The 22788-nt window shown below is 42.7% G+C and overlaps 1 protein-coding gene across 1 annotated transcript; it reads right to left on the reverse strand.

The window, feature by feature from the left end:
* Positions 1 to 2102: 2102 nt before the first annotated feature.
* On the reverse strand, positions 2103 to 22702 carry LOC142582326 (peroxisomal membrane protein 11C-like). The gene is made up of 4 exons (XM_075691897.1): positions 22279 to 22702; positions 21435 to 21613; positions 13735 to 13806; positions 2103 to 8325 (listed from the first exon to the last, which is right to left on the reverse strand). Exons 1-4 carry the CDS (start codon positions 22498 to 22500, stop codon positions 8130 to 8132), a joined length of 669 nt encoding a protein of 222 aa, XP_075548012.1. The 5' UTR covers positions 22501 to 22702; the 3' UTR covers positions 2103 to 8129.
* Between the last annotated feature and the right edge of the window lie 86 nt (positions 22703 to 22788).

The following is a 22788-nucleotide window of genomic DNA, read 5'->3' on the forward strand; positions in this document are numbered from 1 at the left end:
TATACACTCTAATCCTAGAAGATTGTAGAGTAGAGTGTATACACTCTAGTTCAAATTCTGAAAGACCAGCGCTTAGACAAAACACATGGACAAGCATGACACACACACAACCCAATGTGTCTGCCTTTCTTCTCTGTGTATTTCGTCTAAGTGGCTGGTGCGTCATCTTGCCATAAAGGGAAATTATTAGTGCCTTAAATTTCATTTATGCCTTAAAAGATATCTCACACACAACAGCAATGCCGGGGTGTGTGTAGTGCACACTTATTTTGTGTCTTTTCTGTTTATTTATATTCTAATGAACCTTTAATATAGTTCCCTGCGCTACTAGGCAAAACAATTAGTTCCAGTCTTTCTCATCCCTGCTTACATCTTTAGGCACTTCACAAACTGCAGATAAAACTAAAAGAAGCCCTATTGACCACACTGCTTGCGGATAAAATTATGTTCCTTAAGAGACATAGGGAACAAAAAGAAAAAGAGATAACAAAAAGATATCCTCGAATACATGACTGGTCTTGCTTTAAGCAAGGCCATAAGTGATGACTTCTAAGGACAGAGACTAAAAAAGACACGACACAAGCACAGCGTTTCTTGACCAAAACCAGCATCTAGCAGGGTTCTGATTGGCGGGATGGCAGAACATCATGTGGTCACACATTTCCCAGTTGATGCTTATCATTGTGCCACTGCAGCCAGACTGGGCTCTCCCCAAAGAGCACGTGTGGAGAGACCAGTCAGATCGTGGTACCACAAACTCCAAATACAGACAGTTCCACAAAACTGGCTATATGTGCCACCATCTTTGTGACTGCACTGGCAAGTACCTGTTGAACAGCACTGAAAATAGATGTGAGAAAGCCTATATAACCAAGTATGTACTATCAAAGTTTGTGTATGTACACTACGCCCCATGGCTAACATATAGTTATAAAGTCACTCATTTAACAATGTAGCGTACGCTGAAAATAAGGACACTAAGCTCACAAATAGCTTTCTGTGGCAATGAAGAAAAAGCTAAGCAGGAAAATTGTTGCATGTGAAAGCAATGTTGATTCAGTATGCGTTCCAGAAGACCAAAATTACTGTGAAACTCTGCTGGACTACTTGGCACAGCAACATATGTGCAGAAGCTCCGCCCCAGTAGCTTTCCCTTCAATGTCACAGAAAGTTGTCCACGATTATAGAACTGGGTCTACTAAGAAAGGTGATACATGCTGACTTTTTTGACAGCAATGAGCTTAGCAACAACATTTACTTTGCGATGGCAGCTTAGCAACAAAATACAGCGACCGTCCTCTTAATAACTTGTAACGTCTCTTACCCAATTATGTTTACCTCCTCAATTAGAACACAGCACGGTTGTTCTCTCGCGAAAGCTGCTAAGGCAATTATAATCATCCTTATAACAGTAGTATGCACACTCTAAGTCCCAGGCATTGTACACTGCATTTTGTGCACTGCACATCCACACAGCAGTGCTTGGTTTATTTTACACATTCGAGCATCCTGTGAATGAAAGTATCTGCTGCATAACAGTCACATAAGTGGGCAGCAAGAAGTCTGTAGTCATTAATGGGACAATACAGAGTAACATTAAAAAAGCTTAGATTGGTAAATTATTCTTTGAAAACTCAACGTTCATTAACATAATTGAAAAATGTTGATGACTAGTGAAGAAAATAAAAGACAAAGTTGAGTATGTTTTCATTATTTCACAGTGAAACCTCCGTGCCAGTTAGATTAGTGGGACCTCCAGCATTTTAATGTATATTTTTGTATTTCAATCATTATGGCACAGGAAAAGTTCTCGAAATTTGCTAGCTTGAATTCTTGGTTCTTTTATAATGCAATGTTTTCCTTCTTTGGCATTAAACAATTAACTAGACATAACTAGATGCTGTTAAAATTTATAATAACTTCAAGCAAGTGATAACCAGCTGTTTCCTTGCATTCTCATATTTTCTGAATTCTCACAATGATGAGAGTAGTTTTATGGCTACTGCATAACAATAATAATAATAAGAAGAAGAATACAGTTAACTGAATACTCCTCTTTAGTGTCCCTTCAACACATACCACAGAAGAAAAAGACACTGAACTGTAGCATATTGGGCTGCATTGCACAAATAAACTTGAAGTTTATTGCACTTTCAACAAAGAATCAACAATATATAGATTTTCATGAATGCACCAATGCACCAAAAATGCAATGTCATCTCCGAGGCCGGGGTTTGGCAAATTGTAGCCATCATTGAATGACGAGTCACAAATACCACACACTGCACCAGTTTCTCACATTGTGGGCTCCTAAATATTAAATTCAAACTTGCAGGTACAATACAAACATATTATGAAGGATGTTTTTTAAGCAGCATGTGCTTTTGGTCTCAAAGCATTAAAGGGAGCCTGAAACGATTTTGACAATTTTGTACAAACGTGCTGAGTCGTTAGAGTAGGTCCTTCTGATCATTAATTAGCGCATCTGAGTGCTCCAAGTAAAGCGTGCAATTTATTACAAGGTTTTAAAAGTGTACATCACTGCTGATCGCAGCACACTGCTCGGCGTAACTTTCAGCCGCCCCTACCCATATGACGTAAATCGCCCAAATGACGTCAGTAGGGCCAGCTAAACGAGTGGCTGCCCAGGGCGTGTCATCGATAATTTTTCCACCATTATGATGAACAAATTATGTTCGTAATAGTCGGAATGTTAGTTAACTTGTTTCTATAAAAAGAAGGTAACAGAAAGAGAATGCACAACAATAATTTCTCACTATACTTAAGCACCCAGCAAGCATCGGCACCCAGCAAGCATCGTCTGCTTGTTTTACGACATACTCTATTTTAAAGAGAGCTCCGCGGTCAGAGCCAGCCTCAGTCTTTTCGCGAGCACTATGATTCGATTTTGTTGCATTGTGGACTGCAAACGTAGCGAGTGGCAATATGTCAAGCTGCGACATTGTGTTCCTCTGCAAGGTAGCAGACGAGCAAATTCGCTGCAGTGCATCGGACTGCCGCTATCCGATCGACGCCAGGATTTTCGCATTTGCGGCCATCACTTTACACCGGAAGTTTACTAACGCAATAGCGTTTCGCAAGTCCAGTATTAGGGCAAACGCAAGCGCCAGGGGACAGGGCCTGGCCGCCTTACTGTGCTGTTTAACGGGATGAGCAGAAGCGCAAATGTGAATGGTCTGCACGGTGCAGCCACCTGGTGGCACAGAGCTCAGCCATACACAGTAGCAGTAACGAAATGTATTCTTCTTTGCTGCTGGCGTAAACTTTTCACAGGAGTGTAATCATCAACATGTTGTTTTTGTAAATGTTTAAAATGTTTTACACTTGGTTAGAGCAATATTAGCACTTTGTTTGGCTGGTTAAGCTCTGTGCCAACAAGTGGTTGGACTGTGCAGACCGATCAGGCCGCTCACGTATATCTACGCTAAATTTCCTTCATCAGCTTGAGTTTATGCCTCCAGCCATCTGCCGAAATGCCCAGCTTGCCTGTGGTTACCGGAATACCAGACACGTTCAGCGTTTCGACAGAATGCTCGCAACGCACGCTGCTTCGATAGCTCTCACTTGGGGTCAACTGCTAAGCAGCTGGCAGAGGGTTTGGAGAGGCTTCACGCGCGAATTCTTAGAGAACCGGAAGTCGACGACACGACGTGCCATCATGACGTAGAGCCAGTGAAGGCGGAGCTTAGCCCCGATCACTCAGCGAACAAGTTAAGGAGAAAATGCATGAATGTGAGGAGGGTAACTTGTAATCATCCGTAGCTCTCTTAATATGAGACGTTTCACACAAATTGTGGTGTGAATGATTAACTTTAGCTGTACAAAATTTGTCCAAACGGTTTCAGGGGCCCTTTATTTGCACAACAGAATTGATATTCTGAAGGCTAAATTCTAAAAATACACTTTCAAAAATGCCATAGACTACATGACATAAAGCACAAAAGCTCACATATTCTCTGGATCAGAGAATACACTTTCACATCAGAATTATCACGCTACTTTGTCATCTGCAGTTTCTACCACTATGCAGAATTTTTAAAGCTGCGCAATCGAACCTCATTTAACAAAGAGGTACCCAACACAAAACAATGCTGTTAGATATATCCTAAATTCATCATAAGCATATATTCATTACATGCTGATACCGGCAATAAGCATTTCTGATTTACTTCATTATATCCATGTTCATTATACAAGGTTCGTTCGTGTTTTAAGCAAAAAAAAAACACTTTTACACTCAACTTCATCAAAAGTTCTATGTGTTATAGCAGTGCAAATAAACTTGTAACATTCCCACACCAGTAGTTATCATGTCGTAAGTAAACATTGCTAAGTAAGACTTAAACACCACACAAAGTAGTCATCACACAGTTCAAACATTACAGAACAAATTCATGCAGCCAAGTGAGTTAAGAGTGACACAACCATCATTCAGCCCTTTGTGAATTGGCGCTCCTTTTTTCAGTTTATTTTCAAAGATTCACTTTTCGTTTGTTAGCATTCGCTTCATACAAAAGCTACTCAGTGTGTTTTTATGACTGCTTTGTTCATATGAAGGGTTGTCAGTCTTTATCAGCGACTACTTACATAACAGTTCCCACCAAAACCTGGTAAGTGCAACCTGCTGCATCTCACTTTATCACTGTGCTTATTGAAAGAAAGAAGTCAAGGACAGGAAAGGAATAGAGGCCGACCAGACAACCACCTGGTTTGATACCTTACGCTGAGGGTAAGAAAATGGGAGAATGGAAAGAGGGAGAGGGAGATACTGTGCACATGCAGGCGTATGCACAGGAGGACTATGAATGGTCACTCAGGCCACTGCACTTCAAGAAATGCGCTAGTGTGCAGAAAGCATTTTGTACCAACAACAGTTGCAGCCACAGTATTTCTGACTTGGAAAATGGTTGGAAGTCCAGGTAGCTTAAAGTTGTATGGAGAGAGGCAGTGGATGTTGTGCAATGACAGGTACCTAACAGGTACTCGACTGAACTATCGGCCATTCCAATACGGTAAGGACAAGCATTTGTCTGCCCATGAAGACACTGCCTATTCTTTTGGCGAAGATGGACACTGCAAGGGGGCTTCATCTGCTTGCCCGCACAGAGATGCAAGCTCTCTGGAGCTCTCATAGTGTCTCTAATTGCCGAATGCATAACATGAACCCTTCAGTATGGCTATAAGTGCCAACCAGCCTCTCTCACTGTGAATCAACATTGCTGTGCCACTAAAACACTAAGAGTGGTGACTATCAAAAAATGCACAGAAAGTGTCACTGGTACTGTGCTGTCACCACGTACATGAGGCCAATGTGTGTATTTGCCTAATACAAAAGTAAGTGTAAGAATTTAAAATGTGGCAAGAGTCACTGCAAAACAGCAACAAGTAAACTTAAGTAAGGAGTGTACAAGATGTTTCAGACATTACTGTCTATAATTATTAAACACAAGCAATTTAGACACAATGATAACTTTTGCTGGCAAAGGTTCATAGTAGTGGAAAACAAGAGAAAACTCTGACAGCTTTAACTAACATGTGCTAATTAATTTTCTAATTATCAATGTTAAGCTGCCAATGTCAATTGGACATTTATAGCTAATGATGTGCTCAAAGGAAACCGGTTGTTAAGGCTGATAAAAGTGCTAACTTAAATCACACTCGCCTCAGGACTTTTACACCATTTTGCACAAGAAAATGAAACCAAGCACATAAGAAGTGCGCATTAAGAGAAAGGAATGTGCCAGCAAAGGTTTTTTTAAAAAGCACATGTGGGTAGCTAATATTCCAGTTGAAATTACATAAATGAAGTGCAGCTTCCTTCTCTTAAACAGCCCCACACCAGGTGTGGGCATTGCAAACAAACAAGCATGGTGCATAAATCATGCAGTGAAAAATATGTCTAAATAGTCATAAACAGCGTATAAATAGCCAGTAACAACCCAAACAACACGGGGGCTCTTGTGAGATGCTACAAAACTACCACTACAAATGCACCATGCAGGAGAAGGGGCAGAAAGAAAAAGAAAGGAAGAAGAAAACAAATATGCTTGTGACATAAACAAGAAAGGGGCACTTGGCTCTGATGGGTGAGAAAGCACGAGAGGAATTTTGTTTGTGAACACTGACCAAGGCAATGGAAAAATTCCTGCTACATAGACAGCCGTTTGCCTCCTCAAATCACCCCTTACAACATTTCATTTGCTTAAGTTTGCTACATTTCTAAACCATTTTTAATACAAAATTATCACAGCAGACAGTTTGTCATTGAGTGCTTTACAACTTCCAGTGCACAACAAAAGTTTGCAATGTGAAATGGTGACGGGACTTAAAAGCAAGTTTTCCATGTAAACCTAGTTAGCCAGCTGAAAGGGATTATCAGCCCATTATCAATGAGTAACAGTTGGTTTTTTGTTGCATTCTGGAGACTATAAATGGTCATAGGTTGTAGTAGGTTGTCAATCAGATTAAAGGGACAATAAAAAGAAAAATAAGTTAGGCTATACTAGTAAACTATGCTTCTACAATACCAAAAAAAGCTACACTTCGTGTGGAAGGAGGCTTGATAAGACAGGAGACTCAAGAACTAAAGACAGATGGCGCCCACCACGTGCAAAGTTCCCGCACTAGATCACCATGACGTCATTGATTTTGACGGCATCTGCATGCACCTTGCTAACTTTTTACCACTAAAGGTTGACCCTTTCACTACCAAGTGTTCTCAGCAAGAACGACCTAAATATACCAATTGCTTTTATTTGTTCAAACAAACATACATGCAAGAAACAGCCCCAAAATACTACTGAATATCTTTGTTCCAGAACAGGGCTTTAAAAATATATATCACACACAAGAAAAAGCTGAGAGTCTGCTTAACCCCAGTATCAATAAAAACTTCACTGCAGAGCTTCAAAACTAAGTTTAGCTGAGAAAACATTTCTCTGCACTATAACAGACTTTGATGAATGTCTGTATAAAGTATACCCGAACTGACATGCATAGTGAAGCCAAACCTGTGCCTGTAGGTTTCCGTATGGACGAGTCCAACTTGTCCGCAGTAGGAGTGGTACAAATTTTAATGACTAGCCTGGCTCATCCTCTGGAGGGAAAAGGTTAACTATATTGTCTTCTAAGCTAGGGAGCCAAAGACTGAACTTGGTAAGTTTTGAGAACATTTACTGCTACAAGTACAGTCTAATTACAAGAAAATACTTTGAAATCCGTGATGACACATTGACATATCAGCATCAACACTTCAGCACAAAATTTTAAAAAATTCATGCAGAAACACCTGTGGGAGTTGTCTATGCCTTACCTGTCCTTATCAACCTTATAAGACATGATCTGAGCCTTATTAACCATTATTGGTCCTTATCATCAAACTTGATCTGGCCCTTATCAACCATTATCAGTGCTTATTAACATTATCTGAATTGAACCAACCACTATAAGCCCTTTCACTCTTTAGTACCTTATTCATCTGCATCAAACCATTATCAACCATGATGAAACCCATATAACCCCTCATGACTCCCTATCATCCTTATCAAGTCATGGACTGCTAATCTGTCTGTGTTACGTGGTGTGAAGAGCATCAGCCCTCATAGATCGGTGGCATTTTGGACAGTGACAGAATGCCCCAATGGAAGGCGCATCGTGCAACCGAAATGCAATGGGGATATGGCGCGTTTGGCATTCAATTTTTGCACAATCTGAATTTTCCTGATATATACAATGAACCAAGTTGGCTCTACACATGGTTCTAGAGATGGCTTTAGTTGAACAAAGCCTTCATAGAAACAATGTTTTATACTTTATTTTCTTTATAGTGATTCATCTTACGTGACGGACAGGTTTCCTTGTTGGGTAGGCCTAGAAATGCTTACGTACTTGAAAAAGATTAATGTTTTGCTTTCATTTTCCATGAGGTAATTAACCTCCTATTACAGATTTAACGAAAATAACATTTTGAAAGAATACTTCATCGGTCCAAACTGATTGAGTGTTTATATTCAGGGCCCCTTTAAAAGCAGTGGGGTCCCATTTTGAACACCCTTCTTTGGACCCAACAACCTGGTGCATGCACATCACAAGAACCTCACAACAGCATGTCAGAGTAGCAACTGGGAGGCCAGGGAAACAAAAGAAGAGAGTAGTCCTAGCAGCCCATTGTGCCAGGGCTTCAGCTTGCCTGCCCAGAGGAACTGCCATGGCAGCCAGCTGATGGCATTGACAAGATCAGCTACATTTCGCAGGACACCCAACATGTGGCCCAGCTGCTCCTTAGCAAGGAGATCACATTCAGCTCTGGAAAAACAAGCAACTGTGAGCACCCCGTCTTCCGGTAACCACACAAACAGACAGACAGCTGAAAATGGGGCGATCGTAGCTGAGATAATGTACCAGTTATATTCCATTGGGCATCAGTGGCCAGAGCGGCATTTCGTACGTTATCAAAGGATCAGCCAGTCATGCACAATGGATGGTAAGAGTCACATAGGATCTCACATAAGGAATCACTACGTTAGACGAACCCAGTTCTGAAAGGCAGCTGCCAACAGTGCAGTCACTTAGCCTATGAAGATTGCTGAGTTCCTTCTGGTGATGAAAAGCAGCTCGGCATCTGAAAGCTTACTGGTGATGTTTGACATCCCAAAGCAACATAGGGGCTATAAGAGGTGCCACAGTAAGGGCTCTGGATTAACTGCAGGGGGTTCTTTAACATGCACACAACATAGACAAACATTTGTCCATTCTGCAACTGTTGAAATGTGAACACAGCAACTTGGATTCAAACCTGCAATATCTTACTAATCAGCAGAATTCCACAGCTACTACAGTGGGTAACACAGCATCTGAAGGAGAGCACAAAAACTGTTGGTAACCAATGACTAGAAATATTAAAAACTGCCAAGTAACGCCAAGTAAGGTTCAACCTACTCGCAGCATAACATAAGAATTAAATAATTGACGCCATAATGTTCATAAAAAGTACCTTTTTCATTCAATGTGTGCAAAAACTGTAGCTTTGGATATTTAGTCAGTTTTTTTTTTTAATACCCTCCTCAGACCCAACAAGCTTCTAGTGACAATACCTTTACACATTAGTTCTTATTGTCAACTGTTTATACTGCGAGACAGCTGTTAAGCCTCAACAGTTTATTTCGCAAGTCGCGCACTGAAGACGATGACACTGGCCATGATGATGAATATATACAGATGAAGAAGATGAAGGGGTAATATAATGCTCACACAATTTCCCCTGTGCGTGGACGCGGCCAACCTGGCCGCTGGTTATGGTGGGAAATGCCGTGTGAAAGGCTTTAAACGTGAAACATGCACAATCTCCGTGGCACAGCAATGGCCGTCCAAAGGCGGAACAACTGGAATGACACGATAGTTAACTGGCGAAGTCTGTTTCCGAACAATGTAGGGCCCGATAAAACGGGACTGAAATTTCTCGCACAATCCAGGAGCACGAACTGGGGTCCACAGTAACACTTCGTCTCCAGGGTGGAAGGAAACGACACGGTGGGATGCATCACAGTGAGTTTTGCGGTCTTGTTGACTGGCGTCGGTGTTGAGGCAGGCACGTTGGCAACACCGGGCAATGCGCGAAACGAACTGCTCACACACTGATGTGGACGAGGGTACACGGACACCGAAGAAAGAAACGTCGAGGATAGTGATCGGTTGGTGACCATACACAAGGAAAAAGGGCGAGTACCCCATAGTTCGTTGGACGGCCGTGTTGTATGCGAAAGTGACGAATGGTAGAATGACATCCCAATTGGTGTGGTCAGGGTCGATGTACATCGATATCATGTCGGACAGTGTGCGATGAAAGCATTCTGTGAAACCATTAGTTTGAGGGTGGTAGCTAGAAGTCATTTTATGGATGGTATTGGACGCACGGAGAACATCGTCGAGAAGGTTAGAGAGAAAGGTCGTGCCGCAGTCACTCAAAAGGATATGTGGGGCTCCATGCCGTAAAAAGATGGCTTTCAAGAAAAAGGCTGCAACCTCCTCTGCGGATACCAAAGATAGTGCGGCTGTTTCAGAGTACCATGTCAAGTGGTCTACAGCTGTGACGATCCATCGTTTACCGCCAGTGGTTAAGGGCAGCGGACCATAGAGGTCAATACCAAAGAATGTGAAAGGAGCGTCAGGACACGGGACAGGTTGGAGCAGTCCAGCCGGAGGTGAGGTCAGTCGTTTGCAGCGTTGGCAGAATGAACAGGAAGCCACGTATTTCACTACGCTGGTTGCAAATCCAGGCCAAGAGAAGCGGCTGCGAATTTGCTCATATGTTTTATGGAAACCAAAGTGACCGGCAGTGGGATCATCGTGAAAGGTCTCCAGTACCTGTGCCCGAAGTGATTTGGAAATGATATAAACCCAACGATGTCCTTCGGCATGAAACACGTACCAGTAAAATACCGAATTTTTGATCTTGAAGTTCTTCAACTGCCGACGGAGCCGAGCGTTAGGTGTGCGAGATAATCCGCGAATACGTTCCATAATGGAGTGGCAGTAGGAGTCATTACGTTGGCTAGAGGCAAACGTATGAGAAAGGCTGGATGGGAGCCGGTCAAGAGCTGCGAGCGAAGGGAATGCAGGCAACGGCGATGCGCCCTGCGGTTTCCTCACGGAAGGTGGTAAGCAAGCAGCGTTTGAAGACGGTGGTAGGGAACAACGAGAGAGAGCATCGGCATCCTGGTGTTTCTTTCCAGACTTGTAGGTGACGTTGAAGTCGTATTCTTGTAAACGAAGTATCCAACGGCCGAGACGTCCCATTAAATTCTTTAGCATCGCCAACCAGCACAAGGCGTGGTGATCAGTAACGACCGTAAAGTGGCAGCCATGCAGATAAGGCCGAAATTTTTTAATGGACCAAACAACGGCGAGACACTCTTGCTCGGTAATCGAATAATTTTTCTCTGCAGCTGTTAGCGTGCGACTTGCATATGCAACAACACATTCTTCAGAATTTTGCTGACGATGCAGAAGAACAGCGCCGATACCATGGCCGCTGGTGTCAGTATGTAGAAGAGTGGGTGGGGTGTTGTCGAAATGACAAGGCACAGGTTCGGATGTGAGGGCACGCTTGAGGGCGTGAAAAGCAGTTTGGCATTCGTCCGACCATACATAGGGAGCTCCAGAAGGAAGGAGTTGATGGAGCGGCGCCGCAATGGTGGCAAAGTTACGTATGAAGCGCCGGAAATAGGGAGCTAGGCCAAGGAAGCTACGCAAGTCTTTGGCACCTGGGGCCTGGGGAAGCGGTGGACAGCGGTAATTTTATCGGGGTCGGGTCGAAGGCCCTCCTTGCTGACAAAATGTCCGAGTACTTTAATGGTTTTGCTGGCGAAGTGGCACTTTTTTGTATTCAGCTCAAGGCCAGCAGCTGAGAGACATGTCAGGAATTCATCGAGGTGCTTCGTATGCTGATGGAAGGTCAACGAAAATATGATGATGTCGTCAAGGTAGCATAAGCAAGTCTTCCACTTTAGGCCCCGTAGTACGGTGTCAATCATCTGTTCAAATGTGGCGAGAGCATTACACAGGCCGAAAGGCATTACGTTAAATTTGTAAAGTCCATCGGGTGTGGCAAAGGTGGTTTTCTTGTCTGCTTCGTGCATGGGGATCTGCCAGTATCTGGAGCGTAGATCAAGGCTGGAGAAATACTCCGCGCCTTGTAATGAATCTAACGCACCATCGATTTGGGGCAGTGGATATACATCTTTGCAGGTTATTTTGTTCAATGCACGATAGTCTATGCAAAATCGCAGAGCCGTTTTTTTTACGCACCCAAACGACAGGCAACGACCAAGGGCTTGAGGATGGGCGGATTATGCTACGTTTCAGCATGTCGACAACGTGGGTATCGACGATCTGGTGTTCAGCAGAAGAAAAGCGATATGGCAGCCGGCGCATGATGGAAGTTCCATCTGTGTGTATGCAATGAGCCGTCGCAGAAGTCTGTCCCTGAAGAGGAGAGTGGACATCGAAGGAGTCCTTAGGCTGCGATAACAATGCCAGTAACTTCACCATCTGCTGTGGCGTTAGATCGGAGCTGATGGTACTAGCGAGAACAGAAGCAGGGACCGGATCTATAGCTGTGGGTGGTTGTGAAACAGCAGTAGTTGAGGTAAGTACAGAGACAGGCTGAGTGTCCAAGACGCACGTGAGAATGGCGCCTTTAGAAAGTAGAACTGGCTCATTTGTTGTGTTGAGTACAGCCAAAGTGGCCATGCCGTTGGTGAAGCGAACAAAGCTGGGTGCCAGAGCAATCCCTTTGAATAAGCAACGGGCTGATGGTACAACTAAAATGTCACCATCGGTGATGTCAGAGTTAACTACAAGGAGTTGTTCGCGGCCAGGGGGCACCATACAATCGCTGGCAGTACCTTGCAATATGTCATCAAACTCAAGCTGTTTCTTAGGTGGACTTCCACTGCTGGATAAAGGCTATCTATCTATCTGGTACATGAACAACACTCAGCTTCTTTTCTGCTTATGCCCATATCCAATGGTTTCTGGCATCAATTTCATGCCACACTGAGTGCTTATCACAGTCATGGCCTTGTAGATGCCTAAGACACTGGAGAGTTGTTTTCCTACTTTAATTCTTTCACTTCGCCATTGAGCTGCAATTTCAGGGTCATAGGCCATCATAAAATGGTCACTGCTTAAAATTATTGTGTTTACATCAAGCAGTGCTAACTCTTAGAAAAGTGTTTTCTCGCATAATTCTACCACAAACTTCTGCACATAAATAGCACTAGTGACACTGAAAGTTATGACAATTTGCCATGCATTTCGCACTGACAATGGAGGTCTGAACCTTACGGACTTGGAAAACATCACAGTAAATCTGCTCATAATCTAATGTGTAGCTCTGTCAATCTGCAGATAATCTGAGAGACATACCAGATAGAAATTGGAAACATATGACAAGAAACACAAGCCTTGCTGATTTCTACAATACTAATTTGGATATGCTTGGTGAGATTAAGTTAAATTATCCCTGTTCCAACCTGCAGCCTTTAGGCCTAACAATTTTTTTCATTTTTATGCTAACAGCGCTAGCCTCAAGTTTAGCTTGCTCAATAAGGGACCGCTTTGGTAAGGCACTGGCTAAGACTCGGCTCTCAAAGATGAAACTTTTCTTAAACTGCAAAACTCCCTGTACAATGAGGCGATATTGCCCCTGCTGAAGAAACATTCTGCTGCCACTTAGTGGACAAAATTTCCTTCCACGACTCTATTTCCAATAGACAGATTTGTGCAGAATTCCTATGGCTTTTAGTGAGCCGAGAAGGAGTGTACTATGATGGACAACTTGAAGTGTTTATGTCCTGAAGTTTTAATACTTGCAGCTACCCCGATGGCTAAAATATGAAAAATTGTGCTCTACATGTCTGTGGGCTTCTTTAATTTCTGTATGTATTCATGCATTTTGCCCTCACGATGTGAAGGCTACAGTGTTTTTGTATTCAATAAGTAAATGCATAACTTCTTATAAATATTTGATTTTCTCAAGAATTTGGCTGTGCTTCAAGGTAGGTTTCCCTCAGAAATATACTCAAGCTAAAATCAAGCTAGAAAATTAGTACTTACTATCAGTACCAACAACTGTGCCCTTTTTCATGCTAAAGAAACTCTTAGATGCTGCTACAGCTACCAAAATTATAAATGAAAATTTTTTATACTCACCTTGTACTGTCGCCTTTCACACTCGACAATTTTTCTCGCTTTCTTTGCAGGATGTTAATGGTTCGAAGCGATCTATGACAATGAAACAAACCAAAATATATTATAACATTAATTGAGTAAAAATAACATTGTTTTGTCAGAGAATGTTACCCAGAAAGATGTTGACCGATAGATTAACCATAATCTCAGAGGTGTGTAAAAAAAAATTCCATCTTGAATTAAGATCAGAATGTGTTCAGTAGCAGCATAAAAATCATACAAGACAGGTGGCACCATACACATTACTGAATAAAACAATTTTTGCCTAAACTGCCCTGTCTGCCCTTCAATTAACTGGTTCATTATTTCTTTTTATTCATGCATTTGCATTTATGAAGCTCAGGAAAAGAAGTAAAGCTGCAACAGGGCCTAGTTGGTGCAACTTCATGGCTGAGCACACTGCCAAGTGTTGACGAAAGGCTGGTAAAAGGAGACAGACAGACAGACAGACAGACAGACAGACAGACAGACAGACAGACAGACAGACAGACAGACAGACAGACGGACAGACACAGACAGACGCAGACAGACAGACAGACAGACAGACAGACAGACAGACAGACAGACAGACAGACAGACAGACAGACAGACAGACAGACAGACAGACAGGGTGATGTGCGAACTGACAGCTGGTTTATTTTTCTGGGTCGTCCATGGCAAAAACTCCCAATTTCTCTTATCAAGGACGATCTGAGCAAGTCTATACATTGACTTCTCTTCTTTATGCACGGTTAGCGCTACAATACTATTAGAGGCTTGGTAGAAACATTTTTAACAATACCCACAAGATCATGTCAGCGACAGCCTATAGAAGAGCCAACATTCTCTAGACAAATATATTTCGTGTGTTCTCCAGTAAAAAGTATTCTTTCAAATGTATTTCTTGTGTTTATTTAATGTAGCAATTCAATAGAGCAGTAAAAAAATCAACAATTTGGGACTATCTTACTTTTTTTTTTTCCTTTCAAAAATAATTCGGGAGGTAAAGGTTTAAACAAATCCGAAGGAAGAGCGTCATGTTGCACTAACACAACTTGTTCAATGAGACCTGGGAGCAGCTTCCATGTCTGTATGAAGCCCTTATCATAAAGCACAATAGCAGAAAGTAAAGGAACAAGGTTCTTGACCATATAATTTTATTTCAGTACTGTTGGTCTAGGTTCAGACCTTAGGCAGGAGTGGGTTACAACAGTTTTCATACATACAATAAATATACAGCAAGCACAAAAATCTCAAAAAGTAACATGTAAAATTAAGAATAGTGCATTTCTCAGTTTTTGTGTAGTTATTTTCACATGGCATCCTCTGAATGCAATATATGGTGAAGCACATTGTTGGTTGTGTGTGCTGTCCTGTTCTTTGCATGTCCCCATATGAAATTTTGTTTAAACACCAGAAGCTGTAAATCACAGTTTATGGAGTGTTTTACCACAACATGGGTGACGCTGAAATGTTGCGTCACCAAGTCGCCACAAGGCAAGCTTCAATGACAACACTGACACACACTTTTTGCCTCAACAAAAGTCAGCAAGCAGAGTTCCTTTCCTGCATTTTCCCATACCAAAGCTGTGAGACTGCGTCATGTTTACTCCACTAACCCCACTTTCTCTATTACTTTCTTTTTTCTGTGTGACACACTTTCAGTGGTGGCTTTGCACATTCTAGATTGGATGATTTACCAAAATCATGTGCCATAATCAGTGATGTTACAGGCAGTGTCTTACACAGAGGCGTTTATGCATATGACCTTATGCGTGAAATTCTCCATTAGGAAGCGGGACACCCTCCAGAGCAAGGGGGTGCAGGCTTCTGTTTGAAATTTCAGTTGTTTTCGCACCGTGCAGCCGATTGATACTTTACAAACACGATTGCTACTTTATGTGTGGTCTACGTGCTGCGCTTGGCTGTTTGCAATGGTGAGAGAGGCAGTTAAGATGATGCCTTACAGGGCATTTGTCTACAAACTGTCAAAAAACAAGTGAACACAAGAGAGCAAAAGGGACCAAAACAGACCTTAAGGCTCAAGCTGAACACACTTTCACATGTAAAAGTAACAAAACTCAAGAATTTTTCAGGTTAAGATTGAGCATTACTTGACAAAACGATTACCGTTAGTTCTTGTTTAAGGCACAGTCATCTGCCTGAAGAACATCTTCAGGTAGAAACAATGACAACACCTTTGCTAGCTGATGCAAAAATTGAAACCAATACTAGAGGAGAAGGAAGAGGAGGAGTACGGGAGTGTTATTACTTTCGCACATGAGGGCATACACTTAAGTTATTATTAGCACCAAAAAGTACAATTCTGCTGTTTCAACAGTAACAGGGCCCCCCCAAAAAAGTACACCTGCTGAGAAGAACACTGCCATGGACCTCCCACAGCTCTTCCCACCCATTCTGCAACTTCTTGCACATAATCAGAACTGACATTCAAGATTACAACAATTTGGTGATAACTTTAGCACTGAGAGTTAGCATTACAGACACAGAGAAGACAACTACATAACCTGATGTCAGGCCGCACATAATATGTGAGGAGCACTAGACAGAAAAGCCAAACACAAGAAACACAAGTTTAATTACAAGACACGCATTTACAATATAGTATCTATGCTTCACAACCTCAAAAAAAAAAAAAAAAGAAAGAACTACATGGTTTTCCAGCATTTCCTTTTGTATCAGAAATGCTTTCTTGCCATGGATGTTCACTTCTAGAAACAGTCAATGTTGGCTGACTATCAGATAGTCAGTAGTATCACCACGCAGCCATTGGAGCTCGTCATTCTTTCTTGATGCCCTGCTGGCCAAATGTCACCTCTAACCATACTTTCCACCAGCCCACAGCCCTACAATTCACTCCATTTGGCTGTGCTAGCCCACAACGAAGCATGATACTATCTTTTTCAAAAGTGGACAGTGTACTCCCACTCTTGCCTCCACCAAACTTTGAGTCGGCAACAACACTTTCTTTGCATGCTCCCCTAGATATCACAGGTAGGCTTGCCACATTCCAGATGCTGCTGTGATTTTCTTACAACCAACAATAAACACTGACAGTTATTACATTGTGAACACGTCATGATTTCCTGCTCCTCCTAAGTCTGCCTAGCGTGATTTCCTTATCAATTCCTGTCTGCAAAGTTCACTTGAGAGTTGACCCTTCCACAAATTCTAACCCCTAGTTGTAGACGATGAGCAAAACAAGAACAAGGTGAAAGCAGGAGCCAACATTTCGACAAGTGGACTTGCCTTCTTCTAGTTGTAGTGACTCACGTACACACAGTAAAACTATATTTTCCCTGCTGCATCTTGTAGTGCCTGTCAGGGTGTCCTTGTCCCCAAACCTGTTGGCTCTTAAGTGCCTGCAGTCATACATCCTGTCACTTGCTGACTGGTCGACACAACTTGTGCCACATCCCTTACCACGCATTATTGTGGTGATGAGAAATTACCCTGCATTACTCAGGAAGGCTAATCGACATCTGCGGAAAAGCCTTTTGCAACCACGAAGTGTGGTGAGGCAGCCCAGACAGCGCTCAGCCCCAACTTCAAATATGTTCAAGCAACTCGCTTCCAAAAGGAAACAAATGCCACCAGAGTGGTGTCACCACCCGCCCCGCATTGTTATGATCAAAGATGGACCAGTAAACATGCGTCGAACAGAGAACTTAATCTGCACTCGCCAGGGGTTAGCAATTATGTGGACACTCCAGGCGCATTTCTGCCATCGCCGTCACCCTCGTGTTCCATAAAGTCCAAGGGCAATAACATCGTGAATGCACGCCGCATGCTGTATGTGCGAGTGAAAGCTCGGGGAGAAGGGGTGGCATGGGTGAGCTGACGACGGTGGCTCAGTCTTGTGTGCGCAAGGAAGAAAAGCATGGAGGAAGCGCTCCGCCTCTTGTTGCGCGCGATACATCAAGGGGAGTGGAGGGAGAGAGTACTGTGATCTTTGTATCTATGATTCCGCAACATGTTTATTTGCCTCATTTGATGCATTATATACAGTGACTTTTTCTTAGATACATACATTTATTGGTGACTTATGCATATATTTAAATATCTTGTTGCGAGGTCTTCTGTATACATGCAGTGAACCCTGTTTCCAGTGACACTCTTTTGCCGTCCATCAAGCTGTATCTTCACATTTGTATATTCCATTGTACCTTCTAATTTCTAATGTACGAGGACGAGTCAAATGAAAATGAGCTAACCCACTCCACGCAATAATGGTTCGGTTCTTTATGTGCGAGGCATGTGCGTAGCGCAGGTGCATCTCTCATTTAGAAAAGTGGCACGCAGGTGTGAGGATAAAAATTTTTAATCCTCTCATTCATTGGGTTGAACATGGCTGCATGGCATAATGGACACTCCAAAAGTTAAACACCGTGGTGTTGTGAGGTTTTTGACAACTGAAGTTGTTTCCCAAAAAGAAATGAGTCGCCGTATGGCTGCCCTGTACGTTGAACATTGCATTTCATTGGCCACTGTGAAGCATTGGAGCAAACAGTTCAAAGAAGGATGTGAAAGTTGCAAAGAAGATTAAAGAGGAGACTAAAGCCATCGTGAAATCACCCTTAACAAAATTGCAGAAGTTGATAAGGTGATGAGAGAAGAACGGAGGATAAGTATAGATGAACTGGCAGAGCGTCTGAATATCAGTCACGATTCACTTCCTGCCATAATTCATGAACATCTCTGTCATCGGCTTTTGTGTGTGCAATGGATGCCCAAGATTTTGAACCACCGCCAGAAGACAAAGAAGTTCGGCACTGCCTTGACTCATCTGATCCGGTGTCACAATGAGGGTGATCACTTCTTGTCTGAAATTGTGACCGGGAACGAATCATGGTGCCACTACTACCAGCCTGAAACACGACGGCAAAGCTTACAGTGGAAACATTTCAATTCACCGCCCCCAAAGAAAGCAAAGGCTGTCATTTCCGCCGGAAAGGTGATGTTCACTTTTTTTTTTCCATTGTCAGGGGCCATTACTGCTTGAATTTGCTAAACCTGGAGAGACTATCAATCATTTCCGATATTTTGAAACACCAGATCGGCTGCGTGTCGCGATCAAGAACAAACGACATAGAAAATTCAGGAATGGGGTCATCTTGCTCCATGACAATGCCCGTCCCCACGTCGCTGATGTGGTTAACACAGACTGGCAAAGTTGCTGCAACATCGAAACGCTGCAACATCCGCCATACAGCCCAGACCTGTCGCCTTGGGACTTCCACATTTTGGAGCATTGGAAAGAACACCTCAAGGAAACCAGATTCATGTCGGACATTGACGTGAAAGAGTCAGTTACAGAATTTTTGGAGCAGCAACCCACGGAGTTTTATGACACGGGAATCACACTACTCGTTAGTCAGTGGGACAAATGTCTAAGTGCTCATGGAGACTACTATTTAATATAGAACTGGCTGTTTGTCATATATTCGCATTGGCTCACTTTCATTTGACTCGCCCTCGTATATTTTGCAGAACTCCTGCTCTTTATATGTGCTCTCTGTTGTGACTATAATTCCGGTGCAATTATTCAAAATACATGACCGGTGATAGCTGCTCCTGTACAATACATTGCAACAGAGGACAGCATCATTGAGATTTTTCCCTGGTCATGTCATATATACGAATATGTAAACAAAGTTCTTGAAGGACAAACTTTCATTAAAATATTGGTCCTCAAGTTGTTCATTTCATAGCCTTTACATTTTTCATATCAGCGGCATGCACTACTTTGCTGGTTTCAATATAGTTCTAAAGTTCGTGTGATATTATCTTTACTTATTAAATAGACAGAAAATATGGAAGCACTGATATTAGTTATCTTGGGCACAATTTTTTAGACATACGAGTACATTCTTTTATGGAAAAATACATGCTTTTCTTGTCTTGACAGTGCACAGCGTTCAAGAATTCGTTTGTAGCATCTTTGGTAATGGCAATACAGTTATCATTCCCGTATTTAATCCACTGACATATTCTATAAGGAGAATGCCGACCTGCAACATCAGCCCCCCCCCCCCTACCTTTGACACGAAATTTCTGGCTACACCACTGGCATTCGCACATTGTTAGAAGAGAGACGCCACCAGTTGATCCAGTCAGTCTGGTGGGCTCTAACAAGCTATTCAACAGCTATCTGCTACTGGTAAATAATATGTAAACACTTGTATAGAGTTCTCTTCTCCTTTGCCAACTCCCAAGACTCTGTCTTCCCTTCTGCTTCAGAATCGCAAATTTGGTCTCAGCCCTAAGGTTTGAAGACTCATGCTGTTCACAACATCAGTGGCAGCTTTGCAATTGCAGAACCTCCAGATCTCAACACTGGTGTTGCAGTAGGATACAAAGAGATCCCGTATCTCAACACCTTGCAGGCAACTATCCAATGTAAGTCCCAGTGTGCCATTCCATCAGCAGCAAGACCTGTCTGCAGATTCATTTGTAGCCGTCTCTAGTCTTGTAATTTACAAAAGATGCATCCCACCATCTGCGAATGTACAAGCATTTCTGCCGACTGTTATGTAGACATGTTCTTCACATATTAAGAAGCCCTTCATTGCATTTAGCTTGGTGGCATGTAGTGCAGCCAATGGAGCTGTGTGCACCAGATTCTCCATTCATTAAGTTTTTCCCATGCCTTTCACCTCTACCTGCTTCACACCCTGCCGCAACCCATTCTACAGGCTATTTACCTATCAGTTTCAGCAGTGCCAGCATCTTCTTCCATGGCTGCATTGCCATCTGTGCCAATCTGCGATACTGTGCAGTCGAGCCATGTTTCAACCATCTGCCCCTCCCTGTACGACACACCAGTGGGTCGTTCATTCACCTACCCTATCGTTCATTCACCTACCCTATCATTCCCTGCGTGACAACCTCTCGGTCTGCAACCAGCTAGTGCACATACATGACTACGTGCAGAGCATTATATCCAGCCCTGGTAACAATGCATTCGCCAGTATAAGCCGTCAACAAAGCTCATTTTATAACACAAAAGGTGCTTAAACAATTCTGCATGTACTTTTCTGAATAGACCCTTCGCAAGAACTACCAGTCAGCTTGCTTGCACAACACAAAAAAAAAATCTTCACCACAGTAACATGATTCATTGAGGCAAAAAAAAGGTGTTACAATGGCATGTGCTTGATCTATAGGGTTTAGCGCACCCCAAAGTGACACACGGGTAATGAGAGATGCTGTATTGGGGGGCTTTAAATTAATTTCTGACCATCTGGGGTTTTCGGAAGCAAACAGTGCTAAAATGGGACACTACGAGAAGACACAAGACAGCAGACTGTCTTGTCTCTTCTTGCTTTGTCCCATTTGAGCAATGTTTGCTTTCAAATCATGTAACAACTAGCTTATCTAGTTATGTCACTGCACCTGGGATTCTTTAATATGCACCCAATGTGCAGCACACAAGTGTTTCTGCATTATTATCTCCATTGATATGTGGTCACATCAGCCAGGAATCGAATCTACAAACTCGTGCTCTGGAGAAGAATGCCACTGCCGAAGAGCCACCGTGGTAAGTTTACATGACATGCTTGGCCAGATATCATCACAGTAAGGTCAGCTGATTAAGTCAATGCAACTTATCACCAAACCATTTGGCCATGTTCTTCGTCATGCATGCTGTTGTCACCTACCTTGCAATTCCACAGTACAGGGAGATGGCCCACAACACTGTGCCTGCAGTCTCCCAGCGGGTGCCATCAAGCAAAATTATTTTGTTGTTGCACAACCACGAGATGTGCTCAATAGGATAAAACGCTTGGTCAGCAATATTCTTCAGGACACCCATGATCTGGAGTGTGGTGTCGTTCTCCTAGAACATAAGGATTCATATTATTATTAGGTAGCCTCCCCTGCGCGGACGATCAAACGTACTGTCTGTATATACAGGGTGTTTCAAATGCGAAGAGCAAGACAATTTTAAAGGAAGATATAAACACTAAATTTCTTCTCCGTTTTCCTGTTATTTTGCGGCAGCAAATTATTAGCGGCGATGGGCCTTACTAAATGTCTGATAATCACAAGCTAATTATTGTAAGTTAATTGGGAATTCACGGCTTATTATTTACTGAGTAAATATATGTTGAAGGTGCGAAATCGAAGCGATGTGACCATGTATGTACACACAGTAAAAATTATGAGACTAGCACCACTTCTGAATAATATTTATCATCAAATTCTGTTACACTTTAGCACTGCGTGCCAGTAAGCTTTTTCTAGGAAAAATAACTAAAACGCGTTTCCCCGCAATAAATGATAGCGTAATTAGAAACAGCGCAAGCCGGCGTACTTCCATCTGCGACAGCATTTGTAACGACGATTCCCAAAGAGGCAGCACCAAATGCACTGTCATGTGTACGCGCTGCGACCCATCTAGCACCTAGCTAGGACGCAATTCTGCGTTCAGAAGCTTCCGCCGAAGTCGCGCGCCTGCTCTGTCACAAGCGTGTCAAGCCGGGATAGACAAGACACACTTACATGCTTTCCAATACCGTAAGATAAACTGTACTGCAACATTGGCCAGTCGTCGAGAAGCCTGCACACAACACGGCAGTGGCTAAACTCCGAGCTTGCGACTTTCAACTTTTTTGATAAACTTCCTCTTGTAAGGCCGCTACTCAAAAGACAAGCGTAACCCAAAGTCCGAATAAGCACGTCCCGGCCTCTGTGCGTCTGCAGCATCTCCTCGAGGCTCTTCATTACCAACGATCGGTTGTACAATTATTGATATCAAAAAGATGAAACTTCTCGTTTCAGCTGTTGAGCCAGTTGCACGTGCAAGCCGATGTAAACAAGCGCAAACAGATGGGGGCGTATTAATACAGTAGAAGAGCAAACACACGAGCTGCGTCCCCAGAACTTTCCAGTAACTTTAATTTTCAATGAAGGACATTGTGAAATAGTGAGACCCAATAAATAATATGTATATATACATATATGTGGCACTAGATATTTAACTGTTGTCTTGCAAGCGGTACAAATGTAAAA

This window comes from Dermacentor variabilis, chromosome 5, assembly GCF_050947875.1.
Source record: "Dermacentor variabilis isolate Ectoservices chromosome 5, ASM5094787v1, whole genome shotgun sequence".
Classification (NCBI taxonomy): Eukaryota; Metazoa; Arthropoda; class Arachnida; order Ixodida; family Ixodidae; genus Dermacentor; species Dermacentor variabilis.